General features: G+C 50.4%; 1 protein-coding gene across 1 annotated transcript; it reads right to left on the bottom strand.

Moving 5' to 3' along the window:
* LDLRAP1 (low density lipoprotein receptor adaptor protein 1) lies at window positions 1–25,251 on the bottom strand. Its single transcript, XM_003799775.3, has 9 exons — window positions 25,047–25,251; window positions 15,450–15,592; window positions 14,564–14,676; window positions 12,521–12,635; window positions 6,021–6,093; window positions 5,615–5,698; window positions 4,983–5,113; window positions 3,577–3,611; window positions 1–2,059 (listed from the first exon to the last, which is right to left on the bottom strand). Exons 1-9 carry the CDS (start codon window positions 25,132–25,134, stop codon window positions 1,915–1,917), a joined length of 927 nt encoding a protein of 308 aa, XP_003799823.1. The 5' UTR covers window positions 25,135–25,251; the 3' UTR covers window positions 1–1,914.
* Window positions 25,252–27,871: the final 2,620 nt, after the last annotated feature.

Genomic DNA, 27,871 nt, shown 5'->3' with positions numbered 1-27,871 from the left:
TTATATTTCAAAAAGAGTATTTATTAGTTTTTTCCTCCTTAGATCTTTCTTCATAGCATCACAATGTAAAGCACAATAGGACTTATCTGCAGATATGCAGGAAACAGACAGACAGCTTCCCAACAAGAGACCAATGCTGCAGAATGGCTCACACAAACACAGTCATCTTTCTCAGGACCCCAGCCCCCTTGTGCCAAGGACTGAGTATGTCATGCCCTGTACTGGTACCTTATGACAAATACAGTGGCTGAAACCAAGGAGAGGTCTGGGGTGATAGTGGGGCTGCAGAGCTGGGGTGGGGAAAGGGAGTTACCCTCATACTCTGATGAAGACCACCAACCCCTCACCCCTACTCTTCCATCTAATGTGCTCTAATTGAAATGCTTAGATAAGTTTGAGTCAAAGAAATGTGTTTGTCTTGGGGCCCAAGCAACTTGCTCCAACAAGCCAGGCCACTAGGAGGCACCTCAGGATGAAGGAGATGCTGGCAGCTTTGCTGAGCTTCAGGATGTCAAAAGCCCCACTTGGGTAAGGAAACGAGGAAAGAGAGAGATTCTAAAGACAGAGAGTGCTGCTGGTTATGTCCTGACTGGTCACAGTGTCAGGAAAGAGAACAGCGTGATGCTTGCAGAGTTTGATTTTGTTTCACCCTCTGAATTAGCAGACTTCAAACACTTGCATTTTTATGGAAATCAACAGCAAGACAGCTAGCAGGACACAGAGGCTTATGCCAGTTCTGTGTGGAAAGGCACCAGATGGTTTGTTATGAAACACATTTTGGTCAGAAAATAGCTGGGGTTTTTTGGTTCCTGGGAGGACAACAAAGCTAGAAAAAAAGGAGGTGTGAGTTGTGAGAGGTGGAGGCAGAGAAATAAGCTTTGGCATCAGGTCTGAGTTCTACACTTGACTCTGCCCCTTCCACACCTGTGGCCTATTTCCTCGTCTGTAAAATGGCCATAAAATACGTCCAAATGAACCAAGGTGAAAGTTTCACAAACTATCCCAAAGTATGAGAGGTGGGGCTCAGAGAACATACACATGGACACACGGACAAAACAGAAGAGCAGACAGGATCTGTAGGAGGGGAGAAGGAAGGGATGGGGATGTGAACAGAGGCCAGTCACAGAGAGTGTCCCCATAGTTGCAGTCAGACTCTGGGAGTTGGGGGCAGTTTCACTGGTTCCGAGCACTGATAGCGACCATCCACAGGGACTGTGGGCCCTTCCAGCAAGGGCAGAGGGAAAGCTCTATTCAATGCAGCACCTGCAAGGAGCCCTACAGGGGCCACACCTGCTGTGTGTGCTTTAAAGTGCCAAGCAGTGTGCTGTCTTTGGTCAGGAGATGCCCCTCTGTCTCTGAGGGCCTCAGGGTCCAGGGTCTCAAGCCCAGGCCTGCTGGGCCCTGAGGAAGGTGAGCTTGAGGACACAATCCTCTCCTGAGGCTGTGGGTGTCCTCCTCTGCTCAAAAGATGACAGAAATCTGACTGCTTTCAGCCAGGAGCAGGGATGCCTCTGTGGAAATCAGGTCCTTAGAAAGAGAAGGGACAAGAAATGCTTTGGTCACCATCCTGACACCCACAGTCAGAACGAGCTTGCTTGAGAAGAGTGAGCAGGAGCCGGTTACAGCACTGCACACGTCACATAGCAGGAGTCATGCCTGACGTAAACTGGCTTCTGAGCACAAACCAGAAGTCACTGAATAAATATTCAAGGCATCTTTCAGTTCTTAGAGAAATAGCAGGGATTAAAAAAAAAATCTCTTTCCCCTGCTTGACTGGCTGCAGCTTTGATCTGTAGGCTGATGGTGCCGCGGCCCAGAGAGGTGGCTGGCAGGTCCTGGGGGTAGCTCCCTAGCTGCAGATGGCTTTGGTCCATCACATGTCAAGGTTGGCTGTGTCCTGCTGGGCCCAGGCCCTCAGAAGCTGAAGAGGTCATCCTGCTCTGTCAGGCTGCTGTCAGGCTTGTCCCAGTCAACAGGCGAGAGACACTGGGCGTAATGAATGTCCTGCGCCGTCAGTCCAGTGTCTAGGACCTGAGGGTTCGTCCGAGACTGGGCGAGCCTAGAAGGCAGAGCTATGTGAGCCCAGACTGGCCAAGGGGCTGGCAGGGCCTGCGAAGCCAGTCCAGCCTGGCCAGCTCCAGGGTCAGATGTGGGAGGGCATGACAGGAAGAGGACAGGACACAGGACCTGAAAAAAAAGTCCCGGGTGCTGAGGAAGCCTCAGAAAAGTATGAGGCAGGCATGCTCTTATCCCATAGAGAGGCCAGCGTATCCACACCATACCGGGGCTCTGTCAGGAAGTGCCCAGGAAAGAGAAAGCACAGTGCTGGCACAGGGCATGGGGAGCAGCGCCATGGTGGGGAGGGGAGGACTGTCTAGCTAAGGGGCAACACTAGTGGTGACTGTGTTCAACACCAGGCTGTCCAAACAATAGATTTGAAAAGGGAGACAACCTGAATGTCCAAAACAATAGGGGAGAGTTAAGTAAGTGATAGCCCTGTCTTTAAGAGATTGTTATGCAGTTGATGAAAGAGGTGTTTACTGGAAGCTTTTAACAGCCTAGAAGGATGCTTCTGACACTTGGATGTTAAAGGAAAAATCAGGATCCTAAAATGCAAATAAGGTGTGCTGATCAATGCCAAATAATGTATATGTATAGATTAGCATGCATTAAGCCCAAAAGTCTAGGCTGTGGGATTATGGGATGGTACTGTTTTCTGTTTAATGCTTTGCTGATTTTCAAAATTGTTCATTAAGGGTACATGCAACTTGAATAATCTGACAGTAGTAAATGGAAGATTTTCCTCAAGTAGGGGGTTATAGTCAGCCAGAGAAGCTGGGAAGGTAGTAAAAAGAATGTCTCTGCCTCCATGGAGGGGCCACGTGTGCTGCCCCCATCCCAGGTTGCACCATGGAGTCTCCACCAGGTTCTGGAGGATAGTATCTGTGGAGAGGGAGCAAGAGGCTGAGGTCCCTGACTCTGTTCTCACGTAATGGAAAGCCCCCAAGAAAAGCCTCTGAAGTGAGAGGGTTGCAGGGGGCTATGGAGGATTCTGAAAGAAAGCTTAGAACCCTGAACTGCCTAGGCCTCTCCTCAGCCAGAGGCTTCCCAGTGGCAGGTCCCCAGGGTAGCCATGGCTACCGGGGCAGCACCCTGGGAAAAAATACGGGGGAAATGGCACCACCCTCAGGCTTTACCAAAATACCTCCTCACCTTGCCGACATTCCCCTCTGGGTAACACTCTGTGGACTTAATTAAGGATTGCCTTCTCCCTGCCTTTTTTAAAAAAACACAAAACTCTGGAAGGAACGAAGCCAACAAAAAGCCCATTTGTGAAGGCTGTACTGGGTGTAGGAAGAGGGAATCAGCCTGAGCCACAGTGTGCTTAGTTCAGCCCAGGCTGTGGCTGAGCAGCCACCAGGAACAGTTCTGACTCACCAGCCAGCGCCTAACAGGCCTGCCCAACCCCAGAGAGTGAGCTCCCTGCCCCTGGAGGGATGGGAACTCTTCTCTGGAGGAGGGAGGGAAAGGCAGAGCCAGCCCACGCCCTAGCATGAGGAACTCAGCTACTGTTACCTGGAAAATGCTTCATCAAGGCCATCATCCAGTTCCTGGGGGGAAACAAAGAAGAGATATGAACTCTTAGCGGAGAGCCATGCTCGTAACGGGGGGCTTGTCCCAGCCCTGGGTAAGCTACAGGATTCAGGATACAAGTACAGAGTGGGGGGCTAGAGGAGCAGGCTCAGCCAGGCCCCCCACCTGGCTGCTGCCACCAGCATCCCAGCCCATGGACGCACAGCTAGGGACGTGGGACAGGAGAAAGTGCACATCCCAGGGTGTCTGGAGACATGGGTGGGTTCAATTCTCTGCTCTGCCACTACGGGCCCATGACACCTTGAGCAACTCATTGCTCCTGGTTGAAACTCAGTTTTTCCTTCCATAAAATGAAGGGATTGGATTAGGTGATTTCTGTGGTTTTCTTTCTATCCACTTCCAAAAGCCAAGCCAAAATTCGAAGCTCATGAGGGATAACTAACTGATGGCAGGAACCCCACAGCTTCAGTGGGTAAAAGATGGGTCTCCATGCAAGGATGGGCAGGTGGCAAGGGTAGTTCTCAGACTGTAGAGAACAGGCTTGAGGGACATATGGGGAACCCCCAACAGCTAGAGAGACTTACAAGTTTTCCAAGTCACTCCATGTCCCAGATTTTTAATAATTAAAGAAATAGGGCAAGTTAACATGCAACTTTATGGTGGACCCTAGGCCAGAAAAAGAACACTGGAAGGACAAGTGGAAAAATGCAAATAAACTCTAGATTATACAAGAGTGTGGTATCCCTGTTAATTTCCTGATTTAATCACTGTAACGTGGTTATGCAAGATGTTAACATTTGGGGAATCTGGATGAAGGGCAAAAATGAATTCTTTGTACTGTTTTGTAAATTGTTTGAAATTATTTCCAAATGAAAAATTAAGTAAAAAAATTTCAGGGTCTTCTGAGACAGTCTGTGGGCAGTGGTCATTGTCCTCATTGAGGGGATGAAAAAGCTGAGATAGAGAGGTCAGGGGGCTTGTCCTGAGTCAGGAGTGAGTCAGGGGCCAAGCTGGTGACTGCCCAAGTCTCTGGCTCCTCATTCAGATGGCTAAGGGGGAGGTGTCAGCAGCAAGCCCTGCCATGCTAACAACAAGGGTGCCTTTGGTTGGTCTTGTGGTGGGCAGAGCCATGCATGCTCAGGCCAAGAGGCCAGGCATTGTGAGCAGACAGCTGTGCGGGAGCCAAGTCTATTTGGGACGCAGCCCTGGGTTCAAAGGGGACATTGTTCATCCCCTGTCCTGGGCCTGGGCACTACCCAGCTGCGTCTGGTCCTCCCAGAGGCCCACAAGTCAGGGTTCCGAGGGCCTGGCCTCTGAAGCAGCCTCAGACTCATTCAGAGAACAGGCACTGATCTCTGTACAGGTTGCCAGCCCACATGCCCACTTACCCAGACAACACTACTGTTGCTCAAGGCTTGAGGCCGAGGTCCCTCATCCATGTTAGTGGTGTTAGCGCTGACTGTAGACAGTGGGGCCTTGGCTGTCTCTTCGAAGTCCAGCAGGTTTCCAGTGGCGACCACTGAGGGGATTGAATAGGTGTATCAATGGATGAGCCAATCCCTCTTTCCTGGCCCTATCCTGGAGCCTCCTGGGCTGTCCTAATCCTGACTCCCACCACGGATGTGGCCTCACCCTGGCCCCTCCCTCCTGGCAGCTGCACAACTACACACAGGTGAGAGCCTGTCCCTCACTAATGGTTTAGAGTGCAACTTTCACATCTACAATAGTTGCTAAATTTTTAAAGAGAATACATAATAGGATTTAAAGTGTATAGGGATATACGCATATATTTATATATTTGCATAGGGACATATCTGCAACAATATGCACCAAAACAAATAATTTTTTCCCTTTATCTACATTTTCTAATGTATCTATAATGAACAAGTATTATTTATTTAACAGAACAAAAAAAGGTAGGAGTCTTCCCTAGCCCAGGCAGGAGTGGGGCCCCTCTGGATAAAAGGCAGACCCAATGCCATGCAGCTGAATCCAGCCCCATCCCTTGCCCAAGACTCACAGCTCTTCAATGAGGGGGTGCTGTCACAGCAGGCCCCCAGGACGTCCCCTCCCTCTTGGCTGGCTTTCTCCCTCTTCTCCTTCTCTGTGGGAACAAGGCACAGCATGTGGGACTGCAGACCCAGCACTCTGTCCCAATCACTAGACAGGCTGTGGCCAATCTCAGGTGGTAGTCTTAGGTCTCCAACAAGGAAGAAAGAAACCTTGCAGATGTTATTTAATCCTCACAGGCACCCTGGGGGAGGTAGATGGCTATTCCCATTTATCAGATGAGGAATACTGAGACTCAGAGAGGTGAAGCAATCTGTTCAAAGTCATGAGCCAGGTATGTAATTAAAGCGAGAATTGGTCCATTATCTGCCTCCCTACTCCCTGCTCCACCCACAGTGTCAATGAAAAAGACTCACCTTCCTTGGACACCTGCCAAAACTCAAAGGCGACTTTGAAGGCCTGGGCTACTGTGAGGGTGACAGCCTGTGCCTAAAAACAGGAAATGGGGGTGGGGAGGAGTGCAGTGTCAGCCAGGGCAGAGCAAGTCTGAACTGGAGGGCTGGGTACTCCAGGCCAGGCCCCCAGCTCCCTCCCTGCAGCTTCTTGAGGCTCTGTCCCAGGCTCTGGAATGCCTACTGTCCAAAGGCAGGGTCCTGGCCCCTCAAAGGTCCCCAAAGAGAGGGGTATAATAAGGGTCCTATCTTTACCACCTCCTATAGCCCTGCCAAGTTCCCACTCTCATTCTAGTGCCTCACCTTCACAATGGATGTTCACCTCCAGTTTTTCCCTTTCCCTTTGGGTTTCCCTAAATTCAATGAACTGTGAGGTTTACTTCCTCCAAGAAGCCTGCCATAATTACCCGAGGACTTCATACACTAACTTAGTCCTTGGAACTGGAGAACAGAAAAGCCAGCGTTGGAAGGACCCAGCCACTGCCCCGCATGAGCCAGAGAGATGAAGGGCAGGCTCTGGTTAGGACTATGCTGGTTAGAGGGGTTTATAATCAGATCCCAAAAGGGAGCAGGAAGCTTATTCTTGGCAGGTGCAAGATGTCAATGAATGCCAGGGGACCAAAACCATTCAGTGCCATAACCCACCTATAAGGAAGGACCACACCTTAGTCTTTCACCCCTGGGGACTTCCCATCCACCCCTTCGAGGAGAGAAGTTATCGCTTCTCTCCTGTCACCAGCCCTGGGTTCCTCCAGCCCTATCTACCTCCCTCTGGCATCACACATATGAAAGTATCACTAGCTCACATGTCTTTGTCCTCCCAAAGTATAAGAATCAGTCTGAACACCCCTGCCTCCTGACCCCAGAGGTGGCAACAAAGCAGGTGAACTGCATTTGTCCAAGGGGCAGGCCTCCTGAGGCCTCATTCCAGTCAGGACCCATCCCCAGTCCATATCCTCTCTCAATGATCTCAGTGTAGGGTTAACCAGCTCAGCTTCGGGGGATGCACATCCCCAAAGCTTGTAGCTGTCACCGGAAACATCTAGCTTCCTTCTGAAAGCCCTGGCCCAGAGAAGAAAGCACCAGCCTCTTTCTTTCAAGTGCACAACAAGTTCAGGCCTAATCATCCTCAGCCCCACTCCTTTCCTTCTACCAGACAACTCAATTTAATTGAGAAATGAATCCGTGGCCACTGCCTTTAAAACTCTTTAAAAAATATTTAAAATTCCTAAACAAGCTGACAGATCTGTGCAAATTAAACTTCACGAAGTATAAAATCTCATTTGAATGTCTCCATCATTTACATTTTTGATGGAAGTACAAGCACTTTATGGCAAAACTTAAATATGGTAATTAAGTATGAAACTCTTCACAGCTGTTTACAATTTAAGCTGTCACGTCTGAATCAAGTTTAATAGACCCAGTAACCATTGAGAATTGCCCATGAACTAAAAATACGGGCTAATTATCAGCCCAAATCAGATCACTATACACTAAAGAAAAGGCTGGTCACCCAGTGTGGCAGGGACATGGAAACACCATTATTTTTGGCTGCAGGAAATCGGGGGACACAGCTGAAATGGTGGTTGAGCTGAAACTTAAGACTGTTTTGTACAAATGTACTTATTCATTTGCATACATTCCCACCCTTTTGCCCTGAAGTCCCAAGCTGTTAAGTTAAACCAAACAGAACTCAAGATGTCCATGTGTGCAGACAGCTGCAAGCCCAGGATGAACAGAGACTGGCAGGGGGTGGGGCCCTGTATCCTGGGGCAGCTGCAGGGATCCGGCACCAGCATGGAGGGACTGCTCAGGCTTGCCTGCCGAGAAGCTCCTTCCTCCACTCCTGGGACTGGGTGCCCACCTCTTCTGAGTGCCTGTGACCTGTGGGTTTATCTTGCTACCCTATCTTGTTCCTGGCTGTTAACTCCTCAAAGGGGGTCAGGAACTCAGACTAAGCCAGGCCACATGCCTCCTAGTAGCTCGGCTGCCCCAGAAGTATAAATCCTTGTACAGGATTACTCCAGGAATGCCAAAAGCCATCTGGGAAAACAGCCTGGCCTGCTCAGCCCTGGGAAGAAACGGGGTGTCATTTTGCTTCTTATGAGTCAGGCCCAGCCCAGCACCCACACTGGAACCATGACCTCTCACCTTCACTTCAGAGCCCAGAGGCCTCCTGGGTGGGGAGATAGAAACCTTTCTTTGTAGAAAATCTTTTTTTTTTTTTTTTTTAGAGATAGTCTTTTGTCGCCCTCGGTAGAGTGCCATGGTGTCACAGATCACAGCAACCTCAAACTCTTGGGCTTAAGTGATTGTCTTGCCTCAGCTTCCCAAGTGGCTGGGACAACAGTCGCCTGCAACAATGCCTGGCTATTTTTTTGTTGTAGTTGTCATTGTTGTTTGGCAGGCCCGGGTGCCTGCCAGCTCCGGTGTATGTGGCTGGTGCCCTAGCTGCTGAACCACAGGCATGGAGCCTCTTTGTAGAATATCTTATCCTGGCTGGGCCCACAGGACCAGGAAAGGGAAGCCTGGGTGGCAGTGCTGCCTCAGGGCTGGGCTGAATTGGGGGGTGATCCAGAAGGGAATCCCTGCTCCCCCAACCAACCCTTGGAGGGTCATAAGGTTCTTGCTCACTCTAGTGGCCCAGCAAGAAAGACTGGGGATGTGGAGGCTCTGGGAGCCCTGTCCATCAATATCCCAATTCAAGGCCCCTGCAGGCTGACTCTGTCTTGCCACTTACCCTAAGCACCAGTGATATGTGTCCCCAACTCCAATGGTAGCATTTCTTATTGTCCTTCTGTGCCTATGCTGTGCCTATGCACTTACCTCTTAGCATCCTAACCCTGGTTTCTCTCGGCATGGCAAACCCCTACTCACAACTCAGCCTTTTAGGCCCCTTTCAAGACATCTCTCTGGGAAGTCCTGCTGACATCTCTCTGCTGAAGTCTAAAGTAGCCCCCACTTTAGAACCAAGCCCCTGTATTCCAGCCACTGAAGCAGGGCTCTTCAGTATGTATCTTGCATATGTCTTCATGTCCCCCCAGGGCTCTAGCCCAGGATGGGCAACATCAAACATCTGTGGAGGTAGCTGCCAGCAGGTACAGAGTCTGTGCACCCATTTCATCTTCTACCTCCTCTGAGAACACTTCCATTAAGTCCCAAGAATCTAGAATTTCCTAACACGGCCAGGCCACAGGGCCATCGACATGCTGCAGCTTGAGCTAAGGCCTTGGAAAACATGATACATTCATACCACACTGGGCTGGGCTACTTCTTGGAGAGGGGTCCCTAGGGCCCCCTGAAGAGGGAGGCCAGGTGGCACAGGATGGAAGAGAAGGAAAATGAAGAGTTTGGGTTTCTAGCAGGAGCCCTTCCTGCTGCACAATCAGGGTTCTGCTATCAGTGGCCAAGCAGTGGCATGGCTGTTTTCCTTGGTAACTAACTTCTTGTTATAGGAGCAGGTTGATTTCATTCAAGCCTGTCTAATGTCCTCTGGCCCCAGGTCAGGCCTCCCTTGGAAACCCTTGGCCAGTACCCTCACTCTCTTATTCTCTGGCTCCCTGCCCCAAAGGAAGCCTCTGTCTCCTAGAACACCCCTCCCAGCCAGGGCCCACACAGCACCAATGGCTGTGGGCCAGCTGTCTCTGCCCAGTGCTTGTACTGATCAGTGGGGAGGAAGACATGAACAATGGGGACACAATGAGTTTGTATTTTTAAGTCTATGTGGCCTCATAGAAGACAAAGCCTAGTGTCGCTGTCTGTGGGAACAAGGCTGTCACAAGAGATGCCACAGCAGCTTAGGGCCCTGGGGCACCATGAGTTGAGTGGCTCGGAGACACTGAGTCTATAGAAAAGAAACAAGGTGAACAAAAGAAACTGGGGCCTTTGAGAACAATCCTGGAAGTCACGGCGGTGACCTCCTCATTCTGCTGATAGACAAGAAGCCCAGAGGAAGCCAGGCTCTTATCCTGGGTCACACAGCTCATCAGTCTGTCTCCTTTTGCACTGCCTCTCTGTGATACCTGTGTTGGGTTGAATCATGCACCCCCAGGAGGTCCACATCATAATCCCCAGGACTGGGGAACGCTACCTTACATAGCAAAAGGGCTTTGCAGATGTGATTAAGTTAAGGATCTGGAGATGGAGATTATCCTGGATTAACCAGTGGGTCCAAATGTCTTTCACAAGGGGCCTTGATAGGGAGCAGGAGAGTCAGAAATAGTAATGAGAGGACAGAAGTGAAAAGAGACTGGAAAACATGAACCAAGGTTTTCAAGTGGGCTCTTGAAGGTAGAAATGGATTCTTCCCAAAGCCTCCAGAAAAAATACAATCCTGCTAGCCCCCTTTAGACTCTCAACCTCCAGTACCATAAGCTGTAAGGCTGTTTTAAAACCACTAAGTCTGTGGTCATTTGTTACAACAGCAATAGGAAATGTATACAATATCTAAAGTGTGCCCTAATGGGTGGCAAGGAGCCTGTGGGCCACAAAGTCTGCGATGTCCTTGATGTGCACTTTGATGATGGGGAGGGGAGAAGATCGTGTCTTTTTGGCTCTAAGAGCCTTAGGACATGGGGACGGGGCTCTGAGCTGTCAATATAGGTTAATAGATGCCAAGAGTCAACGAATGGATTTCAGGAATCACCTTATAGGGAGGACACTCCGATCCTAGCTTCGGAAACAAAAGCTATAATGACAAAGTTGACCCACTCCAGCTCTTTGCTCCAAAATCAAAACAAATGCCTAGTGACCACTAAGGTTCCCACTCATCCCAGCTAGATGTGGTCAAGGCGTGGCCTGGAAACGGGAAAGGAGCTCTTGGCTCCTCAGTCACACATGGAGGGAAAAGAATGTGGGCTTAAACCTTCACTCTGTCCCTGGCTGCTGTGTCATCTCCAGCAAGATGGCTGGCCTCTGAGAGTCCATATCTTTATTTTTGGAAGAAGTATGGGGAATCCTCAAAGGACTCAAATTAGACCTTTCTTCTGATCCTGCAATCCCATTACTAGGCATCTATCCTGAAAAAAAAAATCCTTTTATCATAAGGACATTCGCACTAGACTGTTTATCTCAGTTCAATTTATAATCACCAAAATGTGGAAATAGCCTAAATGCCCACCCACCCAGGAATGGATCAATAAGCTGTGGTATATGGAATACTATTCAGCCACCAAAAAAGATGGAGACTTTACATCTTTTGTATTAACCTGGATGGAGGTGCAACACATTCTTCTTAGTAAAGCATCACAAGAATGGAAAAGCAAGAAGCTAATGTACTCTCTTCTAATATGAAGGCAGTAATGAGCTAATACAAGGGAGGGGGTAGGGGAATGAGTAAGTGGGGAGAGGGGGAAAGGGAGAGAGATGGAGAGTCATGGAGTATGGCACACCTCTTAGGGTCAGGACACAATTATAAGAGGGACTTTATCTAACAAATGTGATCAGTATAACCTAATTCTTTGTACCCTCAATGAATCCCAAACAATAAAAAATAATAAAAATATTAAAAAGAAAAAAAATACCAATAGAAATAGTAACAGTTTCCACCTCGCAGAGTTGTTATGATGATTAAACAAGAAAATACCTTAAAACCTAGCAATGAGGACGGCACCTGTGGCTTAAAGAAGTAGGGCACCAGCCCCATATGCAGGAGGTGGTGGGTTCAAACCCAGCCCCGGCCAAAAAAACTGCAAAATAACAAAACAAAACAAAAAAAAACTAGCACTGAGGGCCAGGGACAGTGGCTCACGCCTTATAATCACAGCACTTGGGAGGCCAAGGCAGGTGGATTGCCTGAGCTCATGAATTTGGGACCAGCCTGAGCAAGAGCGAGACTCCATCTCTAAAAAATAGCCAGACATTGGGAGGCTGAGGCAAGAGGATTGCCTGAACCCAAGAGTTTGAGATTGCTGTGAGCTAATGCCAAGGCATTCTACCAAGAGTGACCAAGTGAGACTATGTTACAAAACAAAACAAAAAAACCTAGCACTGGAATGGGCATGTAGGAAGTACCAAAGAATGACCCCTTCCTCTTCCCCACTCTGGCTACAGCAAGCTTAGTCTTCTGAGTGCTCTTGCCTTTGCCTCCCACCTCCACTCGCCTCAATGTCCCATCTCCAAGGACTAATCTCCACAAGGCCCTGTAGCCTACAGACCGTATTAATGACAGAAGATCCAAAATAATCTCAAATCCAACAAATCATGTCACAAAGAGGACGTGGCCCAGGCCCTCATTTGGGACATGAGCTACTCACTGCCCATAGCCAGACTGACCCATGTGTCACCTGCCTGACTGCAGCAATATTAGGCAGCCTCAGCTCTCACCTACTAGGGATTCCCATGGATTTCATCTTTTTAAAAAAGTGATTGTCACTTGTGGGTTCTGCCTCCCACACCAGACAGGCCCCCCAAACCAGGGCTGCCAAAGCAGGCTGGCCTGCCCCAGCCCAGTCTTCCCCGCTAACCATTTTGCGCTTGGTGCAGAGGAAGGCGTGGCACTCGAGGTTCTCATTGTGCTGGCTTTGGGCAATGTATGCAAACACCTTGTCATGCATCTTGTCTGCTGTGCAGTAGGAGATCCTGAAAGGCAAGTGTCAAGTGTCACCAGACCTGGCTTGGGAGCCTGTCCACTGGGATGCCCTTTAGGGCATTTCCCTTGAGTTCCAGAGAGCCCGCTAACCCCCACTCCACCAGGGTGAGACTTAGAGATCCTTCCTTGGCCACTAGGCCTGGTACCCTGGGCCTACTATTAGGGAGGAACTCAGGCCAGGCAGGAAGGACTGGGGGTAAAGATGAGAGGAAGGGCACTTCCCCTCTCTCCCTCCCATCCCACCCTGAATTGGACCCCAGGACACTAATAGCTGAACCCTCACTGCATGCCAGGTGATGTGCCAAGGGCTTTCTAGATATTGCCTCATTGAATGCTCAGAGCTACTCCTGAGGTGGGTTCCGTCATTATCTCCATTTTTTAGATGAGAAAACTGAGGCTAACGGCATAAGAGCACACAGCTAGTAGGAGAGGTAGGACCTCAACTTACCTGTAGGACTCCAGAGGTCATGCATGCCATGCCACCTCTTAACAGTTTGTGCAGACAAGTGGGAGGGGAGGAGGACACTGCCCCACCTTCCTATGTGCTTCACCTGGCTTCCCTGTTCTGCCACTCCCCCCATCCATGCTTCTGCCCAGGAGTCAGTCTTTCTCAGGGTGACTGGGACCATCAGCAGGTCTTCTAGAGCCATGGCCAGGGGTGGAAGAGCTGGGAGTAGGGGTGAGGTGTGTGTGGTGACCTGACAAGAAGCCCCAGTGGGGCTGGGGGGGGGAGACACAGCAGTTCCCTGCATGGAACACCCTACCTGCTCCCAACTGCCATGCACAACCTCTGTGCCCTGACCCCTCAGCCATCTCTCCCTCTTACTGTCCAATCCCTCCACATTGCCTTCCATCATCCTCAGAATCCCAGTCAGGAGGAGCTCCAGGACCAGAGCTGCAGTGGGAGCCCAATATCCTCACCCTCACTTGTGTAGCCCCAGCTTCATCACAGGCATTGACACTACTTAAAACACCTCTTCTCCAACCCAGAAGCCCCAGCCTCCTGCTTTTAGTATCCATCTATTAGTTCCTGCTATTCTTCAAGCCCTAGCATTTCCTCCCTCCATTGCCTGCCAGACTGGAAGGTCTTTGAGGGCTTAGGCTGTATTAGTTCCTCATCTGGCACAGACCTTGGCAGAATCGGTACTCAGAAAATGTTGATTAAAGGCAGGCAGGTAGATTCAGAAAGGTAAAAGGAAAATGTCAGCCCCAAACTCCAAGACCACCCCCTACAATACACATGTACCCACTCCTACCCCTGCCTTGTGCTCCAGTTGCACTGTGCTACAATTACCTGGAGACAAAGCAAGAGGTGGAAGGATGCCTGGAAGATGGGGGCCTGCTGGATAGAGCTCTGGCTGGGAATCCTGGTCCCAGGTCAGTCAGTACCTCACCATGCAATCTTAGGCAATTCCCTCTCTGGGCCTCAGTTTCTCTATCTGTAAAAAGGACTAGGATGTCTCTTCTAGTTCTGAAATCTTACAACTGGCTGAGAGATAGAAGCTCTAGGAGTCGGACCCACTAGACAAACCATCTACACTGTGCCCTCAGATCCTAGCTAAGGCCTCCACGGGATGCCTGGCCAAATGTCCAGAGCCGAACTGCTACACTCATGGAGGAAGAAAAAGGCAGCTGCAACTCTCTGCTCCAAGCCTGATACGTCAGTGTGCTGAGTGCTCAGCTGTCTGCTACAGCTGGGGATAACAGCAGTTGCCACTTAGCTGAGTGCTCACTGAGTGCCCTAGTACTCCATATAGCACTGGGAGGCCGGATCTGTTCCCCACCCCATTTCACAGATGAGAAAACTGAAGCTGCAAGGTCACCCAAGTAGGAAGAGGCAGAGCCTGGATTCAGACAGGACACTCTACCCACAGCCCGAGGCAGAGTGGATGCGGGCCACTTCCCATACTGAGCGTACCTGTAAATGGACACATTCTCGATGAGCTGGTTGGTGAGGTTGTCAGTCAGGATAATTCCCCGAGGTGATACCTTGAGAGTCACCTTCTGCAGCTTCTTCCCACTGGCCTTAGCCTTGGACATAGACATGGGTCAGAGGAGCCTGTCTGCCTCAACTGGAGCATCCTGCCCCCTCTTGGGTACCCCTAGGCCTCAGACATGGGGCCCATCTCACCCTCTTGTAATGGTCAGGACCAACAATTGCTACTCACTGAGCACCTGCTGTCTGGACTATAAGTGATGTTCATAGGCAGGAGGACGAACTCTCATCTGCCTTCTCCCTGGGAGATGGACTCAGAGAGGCTAAGAGACTTGCCCAAGGACACACAGCTACAGGGACCTGAAACTCTGAAGACTGAGTAGCCTATCACAGCCCAACCAGATGACTCCTAGAAACTCTATTCTAACCACTGCACCTAGCAAGGCCCGAGCTGAGGGGTCCAAGGCTATCAAGGCAAGTGGAATTAAAAGCCCACACACACTTGGAGCTTGGGAGGGGCACTCTGGTCTCTAGTGAGCTATTATTTCTCAGGCCACTGGGCAGTGGTCAAATGACAGAAACTTCCCCACACTCCCTGGTGCTAATAAGTCACCCTCACTTAGGCCAGGAACCTGAACTGGGGCAGGGGCAACTAGAAGAGGCCATGGCCTTAGTGGCTGGAGGGAAGCCACACCAAAATCTTGCCAGTCCAATGGCTCCCCTCTACCCAGCCCCTGAGCTGGATGCAAGGAGACTCAGGCCAGGCAAGGCACATCTATCAGAATAGCAGGCTGGGATGAGGGCCACCACAGAAGCAGCTTGCCCTTGGTTTCATGGGGCCCATGACCCCTTCAATTGGGGTGCTCACTGTGGCCACGATCCTCTTGACAGCAGCAGCTGACAGCTCCTCGCCTTTGGGCTGTTCCACCAGTGTCATTCCCAGGTACTTGAGTGTAAAGAGCATCCCCTCGAGCAGAGTCTCCCGAGTGTCTGTCCAGTTCTCAGGCAGCTCTGGGACAGGACAGAAGAGGCCTTTAGACCTTGTGGGGCAGTGCCTACCACCAGCCACAGCTTTCACCTGCCCCCATTCCCTAGGAAAACCCAGCAAGAGACACTGAGATCCCCTACCCTGTTATTTTTACTTAAAAAAAAAAAGGCTAACATTTTCTACTACATACCAAGCACTGTGGCAAGAAGATCTACATAAAACGTTCATATTAATCCTCTTGATAACCCATTAGGTAGACACCTTTGTCACACCCACTGACAAAGGCACTGAGGTCTAGGGAAAGTCACACACTCAAGTCCACAGAGCTAGTACTTTCAGGAGCCAAGACTCGAGCCACATCTTCAAGATCAGAGCCCAAACTCTTACCTTCAAAGCTAACATGTGCTGAAGGAAAATCATACTGTTTCTTACTGAATCATCAGTGCAATTTTGTGAGGTGGTTATTATCCCCATTTTACAGATTAGGAAACTAAGGTTCAGAGAGTCAAAAGTCATGAGACAAAACCCACATGCAATGAATAAAGGGTTGGAATTCAAACGGGGGTGGTTCCCATGGCCCCAGCCTGCATCACTTTCCTACATGTGCACATCAACAGAGACCAATGGGTGAGGGAGGGTAACCAGCCAAGAGACAGAGGGTAGAGTAAGGGTCATTAGGGAAAGGAGGAGGTGACTTCTTAAATGATGTCACATCAATCTGGCAAACCTGGGTTCAAATCCTAGCTCTGCTTCCCACACTCTGCATGGTCTCAGGGAAGTTGCCTCTTCTCTGATACTAACCATACCTGTCTCTCTGGGTTGCAGTAATGACACAGAGCAAGGGACATGGGAAAGTCCCTAAACACTGTCTACTAATATCAGGAAGTTTGGGAAGTGAAGAGATGAACCCAGGTCACTAGGTGGGGAAACAGACCAGAGAGAGAGTTGGAAAGAGGTCCTCCCCTCATCTACAACATAGTAGAGAACCCTGAAGAGGCAGAGGGTTATAAGGGGGAAGTGCCATCCTCATCAGTGGTTTTGAACATCCCCTGGGTTCCTCCTCAGGAGCTGAGGCTCAGAGGCCCCAGATCATTCAGCCAGGAAGCAATGTAGCCGGGACAGGAAGGGAGGTCTCTGGGAGTCCTCCAAGCCCCCATAGTTAGGAGGAATAAGCATCCCATGCTCCTGCATGTTAAAGCCTCTGCTTGCCCCTTAGCATTCCCACAGATGTTGCACTTGTAGGAGGTTTTTATCATACGATTGTACCCATTTTACAGAAGAGAAACTGCTCTTCAGCCTCATACATAATCTCTGTGAAGGACAGAATAGGATCCAGACAGGAATCAGCTTCCCTAGACCATTCCCTGAGAGAGGGCTGGAAGAAATCTTGAGTCTCCTCACTGACTTTGATGGGAAAGCCATAGGAAAAAGTTTAGTACTGGGTATTGCTGGTTCAAGGGCTGTGGATTCCCCCTACAAGGTTCAGTTTGGCTTCAGGATTCCTGCACTGTCAGGGGAAGAAACCTGGGCCCAGGTGGCACCACCAGGTCTCCTACCCCAGCCAGGTCCCTGTAGCATCTCCTGGCTCCTGTCCTATAGCTTGAGGCCTCCAGGGGCTCTGTCTCCCCCATCCACATCCAGGAGCCTTATATACCCACATTTCTCTGGATTTGCCTTGAGCAAGCCACTGTCCGTCTCTGAGACCTTTTCCTTGTCTGAAAGAGTATGTGCTGAGAGTGGGAGAGGCTCACAGGAACTTGCAGGTATACTCGCCAGGTAAATGGGAACTTGTTGATTGGTCATCTAGAATCTGGCGTGCAGCTAGCGCTCAGTATCTGCTGAGTGGAGGAATGACATGGACAACCCCACTCCCAGCTCTGATCTCTGGTCCACTGACTACCAGCCCTCACCCCAGGGCCTCCACCCTAACACGAGGCCTGGCCCCCACTGAGATGACAAGAAAAAGTTTGGAACCATCAACTATAAGCCCATTCCATTTGATCCCCTGAAAAGAGTAAGAAAGTCCTTAAGGTATCCCTGGTCCTGGGCTGGGTGATGGGGACCCTGGTGCAACTCTGATATAGGTCCTGCTCTCAAAGAAACCAAGAATAACAGGCTAAGTGCAGTAGTTCACACCCATAATGCCAGCACTTTAGGAGGCTAAGGTGGGAGGATCACTTGAGGCCAGGAGTTCAAGACCAATCTGAGCAACACAGCGAGATCTCACTTCTACAAAAACTAAGAAAAATCAGCTGGGTATTGTGATGTATGCTGGTAGTTCTAGCTATTCAGGAGGCTGAGGCAGAAGGATTCCTTGAGCCCAGGAATTTGAGGTTGCAGTGAGCCACAATGACAGCACTGCACTGTAGCCCAGGCAACAGAGCAAGACCCTGTCTGAGTAATACTCACAGCTACCTTGCAAGCAGGTATTCTTTCCTTCTCATTTTACAGATGAGGATGCTGAGGTTCAAAAAACTGACTCCTGACACTAAAGCCCACACTCCTGGCCATTAGACCATACTACATCATCAGGAGGCAAACTACTGTAAGCCTAGCAGAAGGTCAGGGAGAGGTTCTTGGAGTTGGAGTTTTCTCCCACCTGGGATTATGTATTGCTAATACTGGCAGCTTCCCCTCTGTAGGCCAACATACTCAGACCACCACTGACACCTATCTAAGCAAGGATGCCCAAGATGGTATTGTGCCTACCATCTGTGTCCCTGGTAGACATTGCTAATTGACTGTAGCTCTATTTCCCTCTCATCGTTCCTCAGCACAAGGCCCCAGGCAAGCAACACCAATCAATCAAGTGCAGCCTTGTTCATGTCATCATCTATTTCTGCCCTCCAGCATTCTTCTTCCCATTTTCATGTCCCCACTCTTCCATTTCCTCCTGCTTAGCTTTCTCCTGGCCTCCTTCCAAAGCCACTTCCGCTCCTTCCATTCCAAAGAGCCAAAGTCTGCCAAGGTCACTAGGGATCTCTTTGCTGTGAAAACATTCCCTGGTCCTCTTTGACCTCTGAAATGTTTGACATTTTTCTGCATTCCTCCTTCCTTAGACTGACCCTTCCTCTATCCTACCATCTCCTCATAGACTGGTTGCCACTCATCAGCCTCATAGACCATCTACCCAAGCCTCTTACTTCACAGATGATACAACTGAGGTGCAGATAGGGATGGGCCCTGTACAGGGCCACACAGCAAATCTGAGGACCCCTCACCCCTAGCTCCTCACTCCTAGTCCATGACAATCCCTATCATGACTGTTGGGGGAATTTCAAGTTCCTCCAGTCTCCTCTCCCACATTATCTCTAAACACACACCCCTCAGAAGCTCCAAACATGTAGAACTGCTTCCTGATAATGTAACATTCACTTTCCAACTTCTGTGCCTTTGCTAACATAGCTCCTTTTATCCAAAAGGCCCTTGCTCACTTCACTTGATCACAATGCCACATATCTAGCCTTTTCCAGGAAGTCTTTCTTGAGGCATTGCAGCCTACTGGCTGAGAGCAAGGCCCTTAATCCTAGACTACCAGTTCTGGTGTTTTAAGTCGGAGTGATCTTAAGAGACTTAATTACCTACCCTGAGTCTTAGTTTCCTGGGAAACAACAGTCCCTGCCCCATAGAGCTGTTGTTACCCTTGGATAAGATAATGAAATGAGATCATAAAATGCACGTAGCAGAAGGCCAGGCCCATGGCAGGTGCTCAGTACACCTTCCGATGGGGCCTCATCACTCCTGTCAGTGGGTTGCTTGTGCCTTTCTTGAGCATAAATCTGCTTCTCCTCCCCCCCCAGACATATCACCCTCTCCCAAGCAGCTGCCTATGTGCATGTCTCCCCCTCAAAGTACCTGTCATTCATATTTGCCTCCCAGGACCTGGTATGGAGAAAGAAATGTCCAGTCTTATTCTGTTCCTCCCTTATCCCCTCATCCTTCTCACTCCACCTTCCTAGGCCCAGCCTTGATGTTTCTTTTCCCCTAGGGCAGTGTTTTGCAACCTTTATAAAAAATCTTCTAGCACACTTGAACTTATAGTTAAACTTCCACAGCACACTTAAATTATGTTGATAGGAAAAAAAAAAGAGTAAAAAAATATACTTACTGTGCTTTGAACTTCTTTTGAAAATGATTTAATCAATGGTCTTAAAAAATGTTCACAGGACACAGGTTGAAAAATCACTGCTCTAGGGAATGCTGCCTCCTCTCCTATAGTTCTATGCATGTGACTTCTCTCTCTACAGAGGTGTAAAGTCTCTTGTGCCTACACCCTCCCCACAGAAACCGGCACCTGGGAGCTCTCAATACAGACATGTAGGGTTCAATACCACACCTGCCTGGCTCATCACCCAGCCACCACAGCTGGTGAGAACTATGTACCAGCCCCAAGGCTGGAGGTCACATGCTCCCTCCTGGGAGGGGCCCAAGCCTTTGGGAAGAGCTCCCAGAGGCCACGGGGCAAATATAAGCCTGAGTCCATGGCCCTGTTCTAGTCCTGGTTATTTTTGGCCTGGTGGTGGGTAATGACTGTGCTATTTTAACGTTGCAATTTTACAGATGACCTGGTGCCAGAGTTAGCTGGGGACAGACCATATGCCCAGCTAACTTACAGCTGTGAACATGTGCTCGTTCCTCATTAAGGCCCCCTACCCAGGAGTCAGAGCTGGGCAGGGTGCCCCTGTGCTGCTTCTGTTGCCCCAGGAGACCCAGCCTGGCCAGCATCTGGGACATCAGAGCCAGAGCCAAAGCCAAACACACAGGCAGTAGGAGCCTCTGACCAAAACTCTGGCCTTCAGCCTCCTCCAGCCTGGTGGGAAGATAGCTTCAGAAGCCACCGAATGACAATGTCTCAGAATGGGCCCCTGACCTGGAGTGTGGCTGCTTCTGTGGGTTGTAGTTTCTTTATCTGACAAATGGGTTCAGCCCCTCAGGAGCACCATTAGAAAAAGCTTCCAGATGTGAAAAGTGCTAGGCAAATTTCAGGAGTTAAAGCTGTTGAAACTACTATCAAAAGAAAATAATTTTTAAAATGATAATTGCAACAGCTACTACTTCCTACATACCCATTTTTACTGTAAGAGAAAAATATGCTATGGTGTCTAGAGCAGGAGGTAGGGTTCACAGACTTTCCCAAACCTCAGTTTTCTCACTTTAAAATAGGGACAATAATAATATCCACCCCATGGGGTTGTCATGAGGCTGAAATGAGTTCACACCTGAGGGGGGCTTAGAACCTTGTCTGATATTTACATACCAGGTCCCACCTCACTGTGAGATACTGTCACTACCAATGGTCAAGTGCAAAAAGCTGCAATGTCTCCACAGCCATTTACACATTTTATGAGAAGAGCTGCGGATGTATCAGTGTTCCTATTTTGCAGATGAAAAACCTCAGAGTCTGACCATGACCCTAATTGACAGCACTGGGACTCCAATCCTACACTCCCTTTCCATAGCCCACCTTGCCTCTTCTGACACAAGGCAGGGGTCAGGTGGAGTAGGGTTCTCAAAAGAAGCATCTGACCCTCAGTGGGAAGTGAGTGACCTTTGATTCCTTTAAGCAACATGCCCGTCCTGCAGCCACCAGACTTGTGAGAGACAGAGTCCTAGGATCTAGATAAATGTTGATGACACTTCCTATTGTCCATGGCCAGAACTCTTTCCCCAGATTTCTCCCTCCTAGAATCCACATGAGTGTTCCAAGTCACCTTCTCAGAGAAGCCTTCTCAGACACCATCAGTGTCCCACCCTTGTCTCCTCTGTGTGTACCACTTCCCTGCACACCACCTGCCACTCTGCCTGCTCTGGCCTTGCAGCTGGGGATGCCCTAAGATCTATTCCAGCACTCCTCCACACATGGCTGCAGGGCAAGACACCTCTGAAGAGCACATTCCATGCTGCCTCCCAGAGTCCCCAGCAAAGGATTCAGCTGCAGCAGCCTACAATGCAATGTGCTCTGTAATGTCCACTTCTGGGACTCCTTTCTCTTCTCATGTCTTAATATTTCTTGTGAAATATGTCTTCCCAAATAAATGACTTGCATTCAGACCCTTATCTGTAGAATAACCCAAAGATACAACCCCATCTATAAAAGCTGTCCCCATCACTTCCTCACCCCACTTTATTTTTATTCATTGCATTACCTCTATCCACAGCCATAGTGCTTATCTGTGTCCTTGTCACTTGTCTGCCTCCTCCACCAGACAGGAAGTACTATCAGAGTAGAGACTCAAGTCACTGCAGACTCCCCAATGTCTCTAATAAATATATTATTGTTTGGGGGGTTATTTATAACAACTTTCATTGTAAATATTACAAATAAATAGGAATAGATCTTCCTTTACCTACCACCACAAACCAGCTTTACTGAAACCTTCACCTCCAATTTCTTCATCTCATCTGTTTGGGTTGATAGGTTTGCACAATTTACAAAGGAGGCTATGGGTCAGAGTGATCCCAGAACGTCTGGAAAGACAGGTAGTAAAGGGCTAGCTACCTTTCCAGGCAGCTGGAATAAAAAAAAAATCCCTGGGCCAGGGGCTGAGATAAAATATTTGATGGTCCAGGCCAGACAAAGTGTCTCACGCCTGTAATCCTAGCACTCTTAGAAGCCAAGGTGGGTGGATTGCTTGAGCTCACAGGTTCAAGACCAGCATGAGCAAAAGCAAGACCCTGTCTCTAACAACTAGCTTGGGTATTGTGGCAGATATCTGTAGTCCCAGCTACTTTGGAGGCTGAGGCAAGAAGATTGCTTGAGCCCAAAGTTTGAGGTTGCTGTGAACTATGACACCATGGCACTCAATCCAGGTGAAAAAGTGAGACTCTGACCCCGCCTCCAAATTTGAGGTTCCTGAAGGGATGAGAAAAAGTCATGTGTGGGAGAAGGGGACAGCCCTCTTTCAGGGTCAAGACAACTGGGAGAAAGGAGGCTTGAAGTTCAGTGTAAAAATCCTAGGGTACTGGCTTTGCTGTGTGACCTCAGGCAAGCTGCTGTCCTTCTTTAGGCTTCAGTTTCTCCACAAACAACACAATATTCATGCTAATCCCAGCCAAGGACCTTGGAGAGTAAGGAAGAGGCCACAGTTTACAAAGGCCAAATATAACCTTAACTCTGCTGGCTTCAGTTTGGCCCCCCAAATCAACCACAGGACCTAGGCCCAAGGCCTGGCTACGTCATAGCCCCAACTAAGGCTGCCTTAGGTAGTACCTGCCACCCTGACATCCCCCACTTTTCTAACCTGTGACCACTGCTGTCTCAGGGGCTGCAGCCCAACCTGGGATGGGGCCTGCCCCTAGTTTTTCCCTCGGCCAGAGTGCCTGAGCAATGGGGATAAGCCCCTCCCCTGGGCTGGGAATTTGGAGCTCTACCTCTTGGAAGTCACCAGGGCCAGTGACTCCACTTCCTAAGCCTCAGTTCCTCTAGCTCAAAAATGGGCCTAATGATAAGAATCCTCTGCTGTTACCTCACAGGAGCAAATGCTATAATGGAAGCTAAAACACTCTGTAAAACAATGACAAAAGAAATAGTTACCATTTACTGGACTCTTCCACTATGTCAGGCAAAACACAATTTCATTTAATCCCCACAAAAAGCCTAATGCAGGTACTACCTATTATTTGTAATTTATAGATGAGAAAAGTGAGACTTAACAAGAGACAGGTGGGGCTGTGACCCAGATTACCACCGGCACTAAGGGCTCCAGGACAGACCTCTGGGCTTACTGGGGGTTCAGGGGAGGGGGAGAGGTTCGCCTCTCCCTTCCTCAGAAAGTGCAGACAGACTGAGTCCCCTAAACCTATTTCACCAGCATAATAATCATGTCGAAGAACGAAAGGATAGGCAGGAGGAAGGAGAATGGGGAAGAAGGAAACCACCAAGGAGAAGAGAGGATTACTATCAATAATCTTAACACCCCTGGGAGGTAAAGATTTTTATCACCACATCCCAGATTAAGAAACTGAGGATCACAGAAAGGACAAGTCACTTGCCCAGGACTGAAGAAAGCAAGAGAAATTCTTTTCCATCATCCAAAGTGGCTACCTCGTCCCCTTCCCCAGATTCAGATATGCTTTGAGGCTCCCTTCCCTTGCCCAGCCTGCCCTTCCTTCACAACCACTTCCTGTGGGGCTGCTTACCACCCTCTTTCCCACATCTCGGGGGGGGGGGGGCTTTTCCACTGGAACAGGTCATTCTAAGTCCTTGTGGAATCTCACAAAAGTGTTATATGTGGTACATCCCCAGCTTGGCCAGCCCCAACGGGTCTATGACCCCACCCCCACCAGCAGGCACCAGCCCACGTGCCCAATGCCAATGCCAGCCTCTGCTAGGAGGCGGCCACGGCACAGCTGGAACAGCAGTGTAAGGTGAGAGGAGGGGCAAGGCAGGCTCTCTAGGCCCAGACATGCTGGCATTCCTGGGATCAGGGAACTCAGGCTCCCCTGGTAGAGTCCTGTAAGGCAAAGAGGGAATGAGGGTTGGGGGGAGACTCTGCTGTCAAGCTGTTTTCTAGTGGGGACAGTAGTCCTGGCTTTAGCTCCAAATCAGCCAAGGAAGGGCCTGTGGGACCCAGGCAAGCCACTCTATTTCCCCTCCCAAAAGAGGAGGGACCTGTGCTAGGTTTCTCAGGCCTTAAGGGAAGGTGCCAGGTAACCTGAACCCCGGGGGAGAGAAAGGTGAGGGCGGCTGAGGCCCCTCCCAGACTCCCAGACGCCCCCAGGAGAGGCGGCCGCGCATCTGCTATTCCTCTGGCTGCCCAGGGACTTTGAAAACCCGAGGGCAAGGTGAGAGAGAAAACAGGTTTCAAATATAGCTGGGACGCCAATCTGGCCACTTGGACCCAACTAGAGAAAGGGACCTAGAGGTCTAGATAGCCAGGTGTTGGAACCTCCGGAGACACCCTAGGCCAGGCCTCACTCCTAACTTTAAGTACCTGCGACCCCGGGCTTACACCTGAGAGGGTTTTGAGCATCCAGCGGAAACATGTTGACCCTACGCCCGGGGGTGGTGGGAGGGGGAGCGCCCGTCAATGCTCACGGCATAGGCTTAGGGGTGCGGGATAGGGCATCGTCCCAAGTCCCTGCGCCCACTCCTCCTCCCCCGAGCACTGACGCCGAGCGCCCGCCTCCCGCTAGTAGCCCCGGGCAGTGGGGTGGGGTGGTGCCGGGGGTCGCGCTGGTCTCTTCTCCCAATCCACAACTTCTCCCAGCCCAGTGCCGCCTGCACCTGGGCTCCCCGACCTCGGGCTCCTCCCGGAGCTCTGCCCCTCCTCCCAGCTGAGCGGGGCGGGGAGTGGGAGCACAACTTGACCCCGGACGACCCCTACCCCAGCAGGCCGGGAAAAGGCCACGCGGGGCCAACAGCGCAGGTCAGGCCCCGCCTCTCCCTCAACTTGGCCAAACTCCTGGCGTCTGTGGGAGGCCCCGCGCGCCACGGCTCGACCCCGGCCGGGGCCTGGCGGACGCGCACACACTCACTGCGGTGCCGGCCGCCGCCCCCCCAGCTCTGCTTGGCCAGGCTGGGGCTCCGGATGAGCGCCCGCCCCGCGGACTTGAGGGCATCCATGGCCCGCTCCGGCCGTTGCCGCTGCTGCAGCCGCCGCGGCCAAAACTCCGTCAGGGAAAACTTTCCGCCCGGCCAGGCGGCGCGCGGGAGGCGCACTCCTCCCCTCCCTGGCGCGAGCTCCGCGGTTACGTCCGACGGGGCGGGGTTGGGGGCGGAGCTAGTTAGATCCCCGCCCACTGCCCCGCCCCTGTCCTGAGGCTCGAGCAAGTGCCTGCCCCGACCAAGGCACTGGAAGGTGGTGAGCTGAAAACTCTGGACACCCTTTCTTCCTCCTTCTCCCCCATCCCTACCCGATAGAGCCTGCGGAAGCCGCAGACCTAGGATTTCTAGATAACACGGAGGAAAGATACTTGGAGACCATTTTACACACGGGGAGCCTGAAGGCCTGAGCCAGGAGGGTTCTTGTCCTCCCACAAGAGGAGGGAGATGCCAGGGCAGTGGGAGGCTTACTAGGAACTTCGTTAGGAATGGGGCAGGAGTGTAAGAATTTTCCCTTAGCAAGACTGGCTGGGCACTTTACTCATCCAGTGGCAAGACAGGCTGCTCTCTAGCACCACTTGGGCACACTGTGCTGCCCCCCTGCCCTCCCATCTCCCAGTTAGCTTCCCAGATGGTATGACCTGGGGCGTTATGCTCTCAGGTGTAGGGGGAAGAGGCCTTAGCCTCTGACACTGACTTGCTGTATGACCGCAGGCAAGTCCTTCCTCTCTGTGTGTCTTCTGTTAGAGACAGGGTCTCACTTTGTCAGGGTAAGGTGCAGTGGCACAGTCATAGTTCACTGTAGCCTTGAACTGGTGGGCTCATGGGATCCTCCCAAAGCGCTGTGAACTGCTGTGCCTGGCCTTAGGTTTTATTTTATTTTTTTTTTTTTTTGCAGTTTTTGGCCAAGGCCAGGTTTGAGCCACAGGTGCCACCTTAGGTTTTATTCTTTATCTGTAAAATGAGATGCAATCCTATTTCTAGCAATCCTTCCAACTTGCCTGGATAGCTGTAAGACCTTGACACAGACCCCACCCTACTTCCTAGGAAACACTTAAAGGGCAGACTGTACTCTGGAATTCCTCAACCGCAGATGTCTTAACTCCAGGATTTGAGAGTACTTTTATCCAGGACATAGCCCAGCTCTTCTAGACAGGGGTGCACTAGGCAAGGCAAGCTTCACCCTCTGTAAAGACAACAGGCTCATACTCTGTGCTGGGAGAAAGACAGCGCTGTGCTATCCCCAGCTGGATAGTGAGGCCTGGCTAACATTCTACTCTCTGTTTATAAACTAAGTGCTTTTTTAGCCATTCTGTCCTTTGCTCCTCCCAGCAACACTGTTAGGTGGATAATGCATCTAGCAAAAGACCTACTTTACAGATAAGAGTACTGGGCTGGAGAGGGAACCACTTTGGGGGCTCTAAGAGTCACAGAGGGAATCTGATGCAAGCCGCTAGGCCAGCAGTTAGGGACCCAACTGTCTTCCTTTCAGTGGGCACTTTTTGAATCTCATTTGTAAAAGGGACAACAATACCTATTCCACAGGGCTGTCTGTGAGGATTAAACAATAGGAGTTAGAAAGGCTGAACTTGTGGCCAGGTGCAGGGGCTAACGCCTGTAATCCTAACACCCTGGGAGGTTGAGGTGGGTGGATTGCTTGGAGTTCAGGAGTTCAAGACCAGCCTGAACAAGAATGAGACCTTTGTCTCTACTAAAAATAGAAAAACTAGTTGGGCATCATGGTGGGTGCCTATTGTCCCAGCTACTTAGGCAGCTGAGGCAAGAGGATCTCTTGAGCCCAGAAGACTAAGGTTGCTCTGAGCTATTGTGATGCCACTACACTCTGCCCAGGGCAACAGAGTGAGACTGTTTCAAAAAGAAGAAAAAAAAAAAAAAAACCTGAACCTGTCCTTGAGAACCCACCTTTAAAATTGCCTCCTCCAAGAAGCCTTCCTAGACTACCACACATGGATTAGGTTTCTCCCTGTGGGCTCTCATAGTCCTCATCCTTCATCAAGTATTGCTGCTGCCTGTTTCTACTCTTCTTACCTCTGATTTTGTGCCTTCCAAGGGCAGCAAGTTTTTCTCATTCATTTCTGAAGCCCAAATGCCTAGCAAGTGGTCTAAATGGACTTGGAATACACTCATTGCTCTCCTTCCTTCCTGCTTGTCTTTTCTCCAGCTTTTTAACATACCAGGCTGCCTTCTCCCACAAAGGACTGTGCTAGTGGGTAGGTGGGTCCACAGGGCTGAGCCCCCAGTTCTCTTACCCCAAGCCAGCTGGGTCCTGGTATAGGAGAGTGAGCATTCTGGAATGGGGAGGAGAAGTGGTCACTTAGGGCTGGCTGGCCAAGGGTAGCTGGTGGTGTCCGGCTGGCAGGGGGCACCATATGGGCCTGGTAAGCAGGAGAGCTGTGTGTGCAACGAAGACTGTTTACAGGCCTTCACATCCTCCCGGAGATGACTTGCTGGGAGCTGTCAACCATGCATCCCCTGCAGAGGGGCAGCCTGCCAGTGCCCCTTCTGCCGGCCACAGAAACAGAAGCAGAAACAGAAGGTCTGAACTGTGAGGGGCCTCCTCTGAGGTCACCGTGTCCAAACTCTCATCTCACAGATGAGGAGCCTGAGCCCCAGAGAGTGGCAGGGACTTGCCCAGGGTTACACAGCAACTCAGGACCAGAAGCCATGTCTGCTGGCCTCCCTCCTTGGATCCTTATAACATCTGGGAAGGAGCAAAGAAATCTTGAAAGTACACCAG

The sequence above is a fragment of the Otolemur garnettii genome, unplaced genomic scaffold (assembly GCF_000181295.1).
Source record: "Otolemur garnettii isolate 467f Iridium unplaced genomic scaffold, OtoGar3 scaffold00156, whole genome shotgun sequence".
NCBI lineage: Eukaryota > Metazoa > Chordata > Mammalia > Primates > Galagidae > Otolemur > Otolemur garnettii.
Note: the sequence above shows the minus strand (reverse complement) of the source record. Positions and strands in the feature narration are given on the sequence as shown.